Genomic DNA, 12,500 nt, shown 5'->3' with positions numbered 1-12,500 from the left:
TGAGTGAGACAGTGAGTGAGTGAGACAGTGAGTGAGTGACTGAGTGAGTGAGTGAGTGAGTGAGACAGTGAGTGAGTGACTGAGTGAGTGAGTGAGTGAGTGAGTGACTGACTGAGTGAGTGAGTGAGACAGTGAGTGAGTGACTGAGTGAGTGAGTGAGTGAGACAGTGAGTGAGTGAGTGAGTGACTGACTGACTGAGTGAGTGAGTGAGTGAGACAGTGAGTGAGTGAGACAGTGAGTGAGTGACTGACTGACTGAGTGAGTGGGTGAGTGAGACAGTGAGTGAGTGACTGAGTGAGTGAGTGAGTGAGTGAGTGAAACAGTGAGTGAGTGAGACAGTGAGTGAGTGACTGAGTGAGTGAGTGAGTGAGTGAGTGAGACAGTGAGTGAGTGAGTGAGTGAGTGAGTGAGTGAGTTAGACAGTGAATGAGTGAGTGAGACAGTGGGTGAGTGAGACAGTGAATGAGTGAGTGAGTGAGTGAGTGAGTGAAATAGTGAATGAGTGAGTGAGACAGTGGGTGAGTGAGACAGTGAGTGAGTGACTGAGTGAGTGACTGAGTGAGTGCGTGAGTGAGTGAGTGAGTGAGACAGTGAGTGAGTGAGTGAGACAGTGAGTGAGTGAGTGAGTGAGTGAGTGAGAGAGTGAGTGAGTGGTTGAGAGAGTGAGTGAGTGGGTGAGAGAGTGAGTGAGTGAGTGAAACAGTGAGTGAGTGAGTGAGTGAGTGAGTGAGTGAGACAGTGAGTGAGTGGGTGAGAGAGTGAGTGAATGGGTGAGAGAGTGAGTGAGTGAGTGAAACAGTGAGTGAGTGAGTGAGTGAGTGAGTGAGAGAGTGAGTGAGTGAGACAGTGAATGAGTGAGTGAGACAGTGAGTGAGTGGGTGAGAGAGTGAGTGAGTGAGTGGGTGAGAGAGTGAGTGAGTGAGACAGTGAGTTAGTGAGTGTGTGAGTGAGTGAGAGAGTGAATTAGTGAGTGAGACAGTGAGTGAGTGAGAGAGTGAATTAGTGAGTGAGACAGTGAGTGAGTGGGTGAGAGAGTGAGTGAGTGAGTGAGACAGTGAGTGAGTGACTGAGTGAGTGATTGAGTAAAACAGTGAGTGAGTGAGACAGTGAGTGAGTGAGTGAGTGAAACAGTGAGTGAGTGAGACAGTGAGTGACTGAGTGAGTGAGTGAAACAGTGAGTGAGTGAGACAGTGAGTGAGTGACTGACTGAGTGAGTGCGTGAGACAGTGAATGAGTGAGTGAGACAGTGAGTGAGTGAGTGAGACAGTGGGTGAGTGAGACAGTGAATGAGTGAGTGAGACAGTGAGTGAGTGACTGACTGAGTGAGTGAGTGAGTGAGTGAGTGAGACAGTGAATGAGTGAGTGAGACAGTGAGTGAGTGAGTGAGACAGTGAATGAGTGAGTGAGACAGTGGGTGAGTGAGACAGTGAATGAGTGAGTGAGACAGTGAGTGAGTGAGTGAGACAGTGAGTGAGTGAGTGAGTGAGTGAGTGAGTGAGTGAGAGAGACAGTGAGTGAGTGGGTGAGTGAGTGAGACAGTGAGTGAGTGGGTGAGAGAGTGAGTGAGTGGGTGAGAGAGTGAGTGAGTGAGACAGTGAGTGAGTGAGTGAGTGAGTGACTGAGTGAGTGAGAGAGTGAGACAGTGACTGAGTGAGTGAGACAGTGAGTAAGTGAGAGTGACTGAGTGAGTGAGTGAGTAAGTGAGTGAGTGAGTGAGTGAGATAGTGAGAGAGTGAGTGAGACAGTGAGTGAGTGAGTGAGTGAGTGAGTGAGTGAGACAGTGAGTGAGACAGTGAGTGAGTGAGACAGTGAGTGAGTGAGTGAGTGAGACATTGACTGAGTGAGAAAGTGAGTGAGTGAGAAAGTGAGTGAGTGAGTGAGTGAGTGAGTGACTGACTGAGACAGTGACTGAGTGAGTAAGTGAGTGAGTGAGACAGTGAGTGAGACAGTGAGTGAGTGAGTGAGACAGTGAATGAGTGAGTGAGTGAGTGAGACAGTGAGTGAGTGAGTGAGTGAGTGAGTGAGTGAGTGAGTGAGTGAGTGAGACAGTGAATGAGTGAGTGAGACAGTGGGTGAGTGAGACAGTGAGTGAGTGAGACAGTGAGTGAGTGAGTGAGTGAGTGAAACAGTGAGTGAGTGAGTGAGTGAGTGAGTGAGTGAGTGAGTTAGACAGTGAGTGAGTGGGTGAGAGAGTGAGTGAGTGAGTGAGTGAGTGAGTGAGACAGTGAGTGAGTGAGTGAGTGAGACAGTGAGTGAGACAGTGAGTGAGTGAGTGAGACAGTGAGTGAGTGAGTGAGTGAGTGAGTGAGTGAGTGAGACAGTGACTGAGTGAGTAAGTGAGTGAGTGAGACAGTGAGTGAGACAGTGAATGAGTGAGTGAGACAGTGAGTGAGTGAGACAGTGAGTGAGTGAGACAGTGAGTGAGTGACTGAGTGAGTGAGTGAGTGAGTGAGACAGTGAGTGAGTGAGACAGTGAGTGAGTGACTGAGTGAGTGAGTGAGATAGTGAGTGAGTGACTGAGTGACTGAGTGAGTGAAACAGTGAGTGAGTGAGTGAGTGAGTGAGTGAAACAGTGAATGAGTGAGTGAGACAGTGGGTGAGTGAGACAGTGAGTGAGTGAGACAGTGAGTGAGTGAGTGAGTGAAACAGTGAGTGAGTGAGTGAGTGAGTGAGTGAAATAGTGAATGAGTGAGTGAGACAGTGGGTGAGTGAGACAGTGAGTGAGTGACTGAGTGAGTGACTGAGTGAGTGCGTGAGTGAGTGAGTGAGACAGTGAGTGAGTGACTGAGTGAGTGAGTGAGTGAGTGAGTGAGACAGTGAGTGAGTGAGACAGTGATTGAGTGACTGACTGAGTGAGAGAGTGAGTGAGTGAGTGAGTGAGTGACTTAGTGAGTGAGACAGTGAGTGAGTGAGACAGTGAGTGAGTGAGACAGTGAGTGAGTGAGTGAGTGAGTGAGACAGTGAGTGAGTGAGACAGTGAGTGAGTGACTGAGTGAGTGAGTGAGTGAGTGAGTGAGACAGTGAGTGAGTGAGTGAGTGAGTGAGTGAGTGAGTGAATGAGTGAGTGACTGACTGACTGAGTGAGTGAGTGAGACAGTGAGTGAGTGACTGAGTGAGTGAGTGAGTGAGACAGTGAGTGAGTGAGTGAGTGAGTGACTGACTGACTGAGTGAGTGAGTGAGTGAGACAGTGAGTGAGTGAGACAGTGAGTGAGTGACTGACTGACTGACTGAGTGGGTGAGTGAGACAGTGAGTGAGTGACTGAGTGAGTGAGTGAGTGAGTGAGTGAGTGAGTGAGTGAAACAGTGAGTGAGTGAGACAGTGAGTGAGTGACTGAGTGAGTGAGTGAGTGAGTGAGTGAGTGAGTGAGTGAGTGAGTGAAACAGTGAGTGAGTGAGACAGTGAGTGAGTGAGTGCGTGAGACAGTGAATGAGTGAGTGAGACAGTGAGTGAGTGAGTGAGTGAGTGAGTGAGTGAGTTAGACAGTGAATGAGTGAGTGAGACAGTGGGTGAGTGAGACAGTGAATGAGTGAGTGAGACAGTGAGTGAGACAGTGAGTGAGTGAGTGAGTGAATATTCTGCAGACGAAAGCTAAAGACCACAGTCATGCTGGTTTGAAAGAAATGAAATTAGAGAAAGTATCTCAGACTGTAACATCTCCATACTCTGTGAAATGTAGATTTTAATGCTGCTTCATTCCATCATCCTTCTGCGTCAACATCATGCCTGAAAGCTGGAAGATCAGAGACATCCTGTAGTTCACTCTCAGAGTAGACTGGACTGTTTTTGTGCTGCTGACAGCTCACCTACAGTAAATACACATAAAGAGTGAATTTGACAAAGGGCCAAATTGTGATGTCTAGACCACTGGATCAGAGCATCTCCAAAACTGCAGCTCTTGTGGGGTGTTCCCGGTCTGCAGTGGTCAGTATCTATCAAAAGTGGTCCACGGAAGGAACAGTGGTGAACCGGCGACAGGGTCATGGATGGTCAAGGCTCATTGATGCAGGTGGGGAGAGAAGGCTGGACCGTGTGATCCGATCCAACAGACGAGCTACTGTTGCTCAAACTGCTGAAGAAGTTAATGCTGGTTCTACACCCTTTCATGGAAACGGTATTCCCTGATGGCTGTGGCCTCTTTCAGCAGGATAATGCACCATGACACAAAGCAGAAATGATGATGTTTGATGACCACAACAACCAGTTTGAGGTCTTGACTCCGCCTCCAAATTCCCCAGATCTGAATCCAGTCCAGTATCTGTGGGATTTTCTGGACAAACAAGTCCCATCCATAGAGTTCCCACCTCACAACTTACAGGACTTAAAGGATCTGCTGCTAACATCTTGGTGCCAGATACCACAGCACACCTTCAGGGATCTAGTGGAGTCCATGCCTCGACAGGTCAGGGCTGTTTTGGCAGAGTTAGATTTCCTTGAATTTGGCTGAGCAGTCGTTGGGTGGCTCGCCAATGTACTATGCTTTTAGTACATAAATGAAAAGTAAGCCGGACCAGGTTCAGGGGAAAAGAGTTTATTGAAGATACTTGTGTAGCATAGCCATCTTCTAGCTCTTAACCCAAAGGTACTGTCTGTGTGATCAGACTTATACTTGGTAACAAAAAGTCTTCAAATAATAGACAGATACCATTCGGACCTCCTACTGGAGAAATTACAAAAGACAGGATGTAAGGGTCACCAGTTGATTGCTTGAGCCAATTGGTTCACACCTTTACATATACATATGCTAATTACAGGTGGGGCACAGGCATAATGTAATGTCAGATGTTGATTATACATGCAAGAACTAGATACAAAATCCTTCAGCAGCCAAAGACCAAAAGGGACCAACACAATATTAGGCAGGTGGTCATAATGTTATGTCTGATCGGTGTATATACATGATTCTTCGCCACTTTTGACTCAACGAGTTCCTCATTTCTCCAGGATTAACTCCTGAGGTTCAGAACACCTGTTAAACAAAACCTTACAGCACAACCTCCTGAACTCAGCTTTCATTCCGGCTCAGACGGAGGTTCTAAGGTTCATCACTGATCATAAATGATTCTAAACCATCCGCAAAGCAGTGAAACATATCTAAATTCCTGACATATTGCAAGCTCTTTTAGGTGTGTATGAGGCTCAGCATTTAAATTCCTGCTGAGGTTCTGTAGGTGAGCGTGTGTGCTAAGTGCACAGTGCTGTGAAAAAGGATTTGTTTTATGTATTGTTATATGCTGTATATTGATTAAAAAAAATAGAGACTTCAAAGCACTCTTGTACGTCACTCTGGATAAGAGTGTCTGCCAAATGCCAGATATATGTTACATGATATAAGATAAAACACCATAATGCAACACAAAACACAGCTTAGAAAACAATTAATTCAGTTATTAATGCAAAAAAGGTTATGTAACACTTATATCACCTGTGTGGAAAAAATGTAAATTTCAATAGGCTGATTCCAGTGGCTGAAGATCAGTCTCTCACAGAACAGTGGAGGGATTCTGGTCCACTCTTCTGCACAGAAATGTGTAAATCCAACCACACTAGAGGATTTTCAAGCATCAGCTGTCCCTTTAAGGTCCTGCCACAGTACAGTTCAACATCCTGTGGAGAGAGGAGACAAAGAGAACAGCAGGAAATGAAGACATCTGCAGTAAAGACATGACAGATCATTACAGGGAAACCAACAGCATCATATACAACCAGAAAATTGCTTAACTGTGTTTGTATTGTAGCCTAGTGGTGTATGAGCCTAAACAGTGCATTAATTATCTGTGGTGTAACAGTTCATGTAACCCAAACATCTTACTCCTAATGAAACTGGATCCATTTCTCTGTAAATGTGTCTGTAAACTTCTAAATTCTTTATGAGCTTCACCATTAGTAAAGATTAGTGAGTCCAGAAGCAGATTGAAAGCCCAGGCTGTGACACCACCACCACCATGCTTCAAACAAGAGCTCATATGTTTTGGATCATGAAGATCCAGAATCTCTCTTCCTCCACACTTTGGCCTTTCTATCACTTCGTAGATGTCCTTCTTTTGTTCCAGAACTTTGATGGATCGTCTCTGAACTTCTTCATGAATTCCAGTATGGTCTTTCTGAGTCTTACTGCTGATGAGAGGTTCGTGGTCTTGTGGTATGGCCTAGATATGTCTGCTATTTCCAGTGGTGGGCCGTGCATTTCACACCTAGGCCTTCACTGGTGTCCTTCCTGAATTAATCCACCTCTATACCATCATTATGACACCAGGCCATTTTCTACTCAGCCCTCCTAAAATTCTGCGATTCTCCCGTGGCGTCGCAGAGCGAGGATCAGAGGACAAGTGTGTGTGTGTGTGTGTGATCAGGAAGACTCGTATTTGGCTTGTTCAGTACTCAAATGTTATACACATCTATGCAATACAGTGGAATGCTGCAATAATTTTACCATCCTACCCTGTTAGTCAAACCTTTATTTTATTTATTTATTTATTTATTTATTTAATTATTATACCCTCATTGGGGGCTGAACCCCCCCTAAATGAAAATTCTAGAATCGCCCCTGGACGCCATGGCAGTAGATACGAATAAACCGTTAAATAACAAAGTAAAAAAGAAATTAGTCTACAGTATTTCACACCTCACAAGGAATAGTCCATTTTATTACGGTTACTTTTCTCAAAAAGACATTCTTGATGCCGTATGCAGCAAACTGCAATCTCCGGAGGACACAGCATCCGAAATGAGACACAGTGAATATAGAAACACTGTATATGGGCGGGTCGCTGCCTCTGACTACTCCAATTATCCAATCAAGGGACGGGAAATTGCTGATGTAATGATGGCCCCAGTGACGCCGACTCGAAATCTGATTGGTTAATGGAACAGTTTCATTGCCACTTATTTTAAGCTCCGGGCGCCTGCACTATTGATTCTGAAGGCCTTAAGGCAGATTTCTTTCACCCTGGTGACACGTGATGTCATCCACTGGCTGAAATATGATTGGATAAATACTCTTATCATAAATATACACTACTGGATGCAGCGCAACCGAGAGAAAAGCTCTGAAATGTAGAGAATAGACTATTGGGAATAATTTAATACACATTCATGGAAAAATATATTAAATATATTAAAATGCAAGTAAGTGATTCAGATCACTGCTGTTTAGGCCAGCAGAGAAGGCCTTACTGACCCTGACGGTCCACCACTGACTATTTCTAAAGATTCAAAGTCTTCTTTGAACGGTGGAACTTTAAATTTATTTTAATCACAAATGATGCATTTTTGAATTCACAATGAACTATTTATAATATCGAGTGAATATTAATGTTTGTATGATAACATTAATGATCCACTGGTGGACATTATTAGTGTTATGTAAAGATATATATTAAAAGTTAAAAATTCATTCTGATTTATTTCAGATCTTTCCTTGATTGAACTAAGCGAATTAATTAATACCCGCTAATTAAAACTTATAATTAACTCAATCAATCAATTAATGTTAAATACTAAATCAATTAATATTGATAATATTGTTCAGATTTAATTTGAGAAAAGCGGAACATAAATGTGAGCGGAACTGTAAGCACACCTAATGCGCCACCGGATGCTTTCATATGTTACACCGGAACTTGCCGTACTTGACATTAGAGGAGAGACAGGAGATTGGCGTGTTTGTGTTTGTAATGTTTTTCTGGTTTAATTGAAAGACACTGTGCTGAGAATAAAGATGGCAGTGTGGACTTGCAGACTGCTCAGACTCAGTGATGCGCTGGTTTACAGAGCCACTGCGATTCTTCCCCGCACCGGAGCAGGAACCTCACCGTTAGGGTAAGCGGTCAGTGATTAGCTACATGCTAACTCGCTAGCTCAGTGGGTGACTGCTAGTGTCCAGTGAGGTGTATTTACTTACGCTGATAATTCACTTTATGACTGATTCAGCTTTTGTAAGCTCTTAAGGAGGTGAATGATCTATTCAATTCAATTCAATTTTATTTGTATAGCGCTTTTAACAAAGAGCATTGTCTCAAAGCAGCTTTACATGAGAAACAAACATAAGAAAACAACAAACATATAAACAGACAGACAGACAAACAATCCTAGATGTTATCCCAAGTGAACAAGCCTGAGGTGGCTGAGGCGACTGAGGCAAGGAAAAACTCCCTTAGATGGTATGAGGAAGAAACCTTGAGAGGAACCAGACTCAAAAGGGAACCCATCCTCATTTGGGTGACAATTGTGTGATGTAGATACAGCATGTGTATAGTGTTATGTAAATCAATAAGGAGGTTGTTGTCCACGGCGCTGCTTGAATATCCCAATCCTCACAAGCAGAACCCGGCTGGAGCTGGTCCATCTCCGGATGCCACTGGAGCACAGTCTCTGTATGCCTCGGGATGGGTAGAAGAAAGGAAACAATGGAACAGCATTAGCGTAGCTGCTGTTCATAATATTAGCAGTACTAGATGAATGTGCATTTAATCAGATGTACTGGAGCACAAGGTTATGGGATGTGTTAGATGTATGCCAGGCTGAAGAGATAAGTCTTTAGTCTACATTTAAACTGGGAGACTGTGTCTGAGCCCCGAACACTGTCAGGAAGACTATTCCAAAGTTTTGGAGCTAAATACGAAAACGATCTACCACCTTTTGTGGACTTTAATATTCTGGGAACTACTAGAAGTCCGGAATTTTGTGATCTTAAAGAGCGTGGTGGATTGTAACGTGTTAGAAGACTGGAGAGATAGGTGGGAGCTAAACCAATTAGAGCCTTGAACGTGAGTAGAGCTAATTTATAATCAATTCTAAATTTAACAGGTAAGATCTGGAGCAGTTAGCCCGTGAAATGTACAGCTTCCTATTCTAAACACTCCTCATCAGTATTAATATAATATAGTCACGTGCAGTCATCTGTCCAGCAGCAGTGTCCTTGTCCACTGTGTGAGGACGGCCAAGACGTCGACGTGGTGGGATGAGCATCTGACCGCAGATAATGTGGAGTTCCTGAAGAGGGATGTGGCAGAGGACTACAGCAGGCTTACTGCGGCCAAACTCAACCCTCTGAAGGATGAACCTTGGCCTCGGCACGAGTGGGAGGAACGTGAGTCATCTTCAACTCTTCATCTTCAACAGTGGTGTTAGCGTTTATTCTGGCTTTGAGCTTCAACATGTCTTCACAGAGAGTCGGAGGGTTGGACTCGTGGCTGTGAAGCTGGGAATGATGCCCATGTGGACCAAGTCAGGAGACCGACATGTAGTGACCATGCTGCAGGTACTCCAGCCTGGAGCTGTGTGTGTGTGTTTTCTGAAGCCTGGACTACAGTAATCAGTCTTACCTTATACCCAGTCCAGGTGTCACCCTGAGTATATGCAGTAAAGCAACAAAATGATAAAATATACTCACTGGCCACTTTAATAGGAACATTTGTGTAAATACAGATCAAGAGCTTGAGGTAACATCGAACATCAGAGTGAAGTAAACCCCTGAGCTCTGTGACCGTGGTGTGGACACTGGTATCAGATGGGCTGCTTTGAGTATTCCAGGAGCTGCTGGAGAGAATTATCAGATTGGTTGGAGCTCTCATAATCACTCTGTACAATCTCAGAATACACATCAGACCACAACTCAAAGCAGCTCACTTGACAGCAACATCAACACCATGGTCACAGAGATCAGACTTTTTCTTCATTCAGAATGAAGCTCTTGCTCTTGTGCTGCTGCCACACAATTGGCTGATTAAACTGCCTAGGTGTTCCTAATAAAGTCCCTCAAAGATGCTGGTTGTCATGGGTCTGTTTGTTACCTAACAGTAACATATTGTTCCTATAGAGTGGAGAGCAGTGCTGTTATTATCCCAGGAGATCTGATTAGCAGCAGGGTAAAATCCTGTCTCCTACAGCTCGGCTCCTGAAGAGCTGTCCTGGAGATCATGGACATGTCTGATTGAGGCCACTTTCCTCTTCATGAGTCTTCATCTTGAACCTCTTGAATGCTGATTTGTGTTGATTTCTCTATACAGACTCTGCTGTTTATATAAAAACCTGCTGAGGGAAAGAATCGGCTTCTGACTGTGACCTCTCCTGGACCATCTGCATCAGTGTTAAGTGTGTGTGTGTGTTTCAGGTGCAGGACTGTCACGTGATCAAGCACATGCCTAAAGACGAGTACGACGGCAGGTCTGCTGCTCTGGTTGTTGGTGCTAAAAACGTCTCTCCCTTTTATGTGAGTGTAGTCTTTTTTTCTTTTCTTTTTTTTTTGCCAGAGCTGAGGCCCAAGCCTCCATCTTCTACAGTTCATTCTGTCAGGTCTGTCTGGAGTGGCTGAATAATGACCAGTGGAGTGCTCATATACGGGAGTTACTCTGACTGGGGTGTGTGTGCTATGTGTGGGGTGTGTGTGTGGGAGGGGGTCACCTTGCTGATGGATTGTTCAGTTTCATTCATTGTTCACAAAGAATTAAGAGGCAGTTAAGTTTGTGCTGGTTGTGTGTTCTTGAAATTTTGCACTTGAATCCCCCCCCCCGTCTCTCAATTGATGGGGTTGTTCTTGTTGAAATATTACATAATATTGTGTTATCACGGATGGATGGTAAAGACAGACAGAGGAAGTGCATTTTTGAAATATTGAAGCCTGTAGGTGATGTTCTTCATAGAGCCACTCTGAGAGTGAATGCACAGCACATGTTTGTCATGAAGTTGATGAATAATAAATGAGTGAACCTCTTTCCTGTGTGGTAACCTCTCACTCTCTATCTCTGTCTCTCTCATGCAGAGGTCAGTGGAGTACCTGGAGAAGTTCCAGAATGCTGGAGTTCCCCCCAAACAGAAACTGACCACGTTCCGTGTGACAGAAAACGCTGTCATCAAGCCAGGTAATAGGCTTGGTCATGCTGTGGAAGTGTGTTCTGTGTTGTTGAGGTGGGTCAGGAGTCAGTAAGAGGCTCCAGCTCAGTGTGAGGGAGATCACCGGTCAGACAGGAGGAGCTGGACCCAGCCTGCCCTTTCCCCTTCAGTGCTCTGGGTCAGGAGCCACTCTGCTCTTCTCTCTGGAGCTCTTCACTGCTCTGAATCAGGAGTCAGTTTGGATCAGAGTCTCGTGTAAAAGATACTTTCTGCCTCACCCCCCACAGGAAGTGCAGGAGCACTTGACAGGAAGTGCAGGAGCACTTGACAGGAAGTGCAGGAGCACTTGACAGGAAGTGCAGGAGCACTTGACAGGAAGTGCAGGAACACTTGACAGGAAGTGCAGGAACACTTGACAGGAAGTGCAGGAACACTTGACAGGAAGTGCAGGAACACTTGACAGGAAGTGCAGGAACACTTGACAGGAAGTGCAGGAACACTTGACAGGAAGTAGAGCTGTTTCACTCAGTGTGGAAAAGATAATTGATTCTCTCCTGTGTGTTCAGGCACTCCTCTGTATGCTGCACACTTTCGCCCTGGACAGTACGTGGACATCACAGCCAAAACGTAAGAGCTCTACACTCTCTCACACGCTTACACACACACACACACACTCTTGTATTTAGAACACACAAAATGTCTGAAAACTCAACTGTACCTTTAACGATCAGAGAGGAAAATCCAACAATCCAGAATAAAGCATCCTCACATAATCATGAAGTATGACTGAAAATCACTGGACATCATAAGTCCAGTTCTACAGCAGAGTGCTGCTAGTGGAGATGTGTTAGTTGAGTATCAGCTCCGTCTCAGCTGATGATGAGAGCTATGAGAACACAGTACAGTGTGACACCTTAATGATGTTCAGTCGATATTTACTGGTACAGGTGTTCCTGGTAAAGTGGCCAGTGGATGCTACTGTATGAGGTATAGGAGTATGATGAACATTTCAGTGAGTAAACTGCCTTTAGAATAGATCCAAATAAATAAGTGAATAAAGACCAAAATGAGTGTGTTCAGCTCTGATGGGCTCCAGCATGGAGTGTGAACCTGACCAGCACCAACCCAGTGAGCGCACATTCCCAGTGATGCATGGTGGTGAGAGTATGATGGTATGGCTGCATGACATGACCTTTACACATGGCACTGTCACCACACACCTGGCAGATAAGGAATGTTCCAGCATGATCATGACCTAAAGCACACTGCTAGAGTGTCTTCACATCACACAAGCGTGTCTACAGAAGAAAACCCATGACCTGGATGAGGAGGAGGTCACCTGACATGAGTCCAGAAGAACCATGGGGTAGAGAGCACAATGTCTCCATCAAGGAGGACTAGAGGAAGATCTCCAGGACATCTTTAGATAACATCTCTCCAGGGTGTCTCTCTACAACATTTCTCTAGAACATCACTCTAAAACATCTCTCCACAATGTCTCTCTAGAACATTTCTCTGAAGTTGATTGCAGCAAGCTCCTGCTGTAATTTAATAACTCTAAACTCTTAGGCTTGCGTTTTCTGTAAATGTCCTGCTGGTCAGTGTGGAGGTCATGACTCCTGCTGTATGAGATCGTTTTGGGTCATTTCAGAGATCTTGTACTTACT

General features: G+C 44.8%; 1 protein-coding gene and 1 long non-coding RNA gene across 3 annotated transcripts in view; one reads left to right on the top strand and one right to left on the bottom strand.

Annotated features, from left to right (window-relative positions):
* The window catches only part of LOC131345519 (uncharacterized), a 53,780-nt gene extending 48,182 nt beyond the window's left edge, over positions 1-5,598 (bottom strand). Inside the window, exons 1-2 of the long non-coding RNA XR_009203493.1 lie at positions 5,426-5,598; positions 3,666-3,806 (exon numbers count right to left, since the gene is read on the bottom strand). This is a non-coding gene — a long non-coding RNA (uncharacterized LOC131345519). The remainder of the gene's footprint in view (positions 1-3,665; positions 3,807-5,425) is intronic.
* Positions 5,599-7,594: 1,996 nt separating this feature from the next.
* LOC131344786 (large ribosomal subunit protein uL3m-like) lies at positions 7,595-12,416 on the top strand. 2 transcript variants are annotated; one of them, XM_058377261.1, is made up of 6 exons: positions 7,595-7,821; positions 8,910-9,091; positions 9,171-9,262; positions 10,115-10,213; positions 10,763-10,862; positions 11,400-12,416. In XM_058377261.1, the coding sequence occupies exons 1-6, from the start codon at positions 7,721-7,723 to the stop codon at positions 11,462-11,464; spliced, it is 639 nt and encodes a 212-aa protein (XP_058233244.1). In that variant the 5' UTR covers positions 7,595-7,720; the 3' UTR covers positions 11,465-12,416. The 2 variants fall into 2 exon arrangements, with proteins under 2 accessions (XP_058233244.1, XP_058233245.1); XM_058377262.1 differs by having other exon boundaries at positions 7,597-7,821; positions 8,913-9,091; positions 11,400-12,405.
* Positions 12,417-12,500: the final 84 nt, after the last annotated feature.

This window comes from Hemibagrus wyckioides, linkage group LG24 (genome assembly GCF_019097595.1).
Source record: "Hemibagrus wyckioides isolate EC202008001 linkage group LG24, SWU_Hwy_1.0, whole genome shotgun sequence".
NCBI lineage: Eukaryota > Metazoa > Chordata > Actinopteri > Siluriformes > Bagridae > Hemibagrus > Hemibagrus wyckioides.
This window is presented reverse-complemented; position numbering and strand designations above follow the sequence as displayed.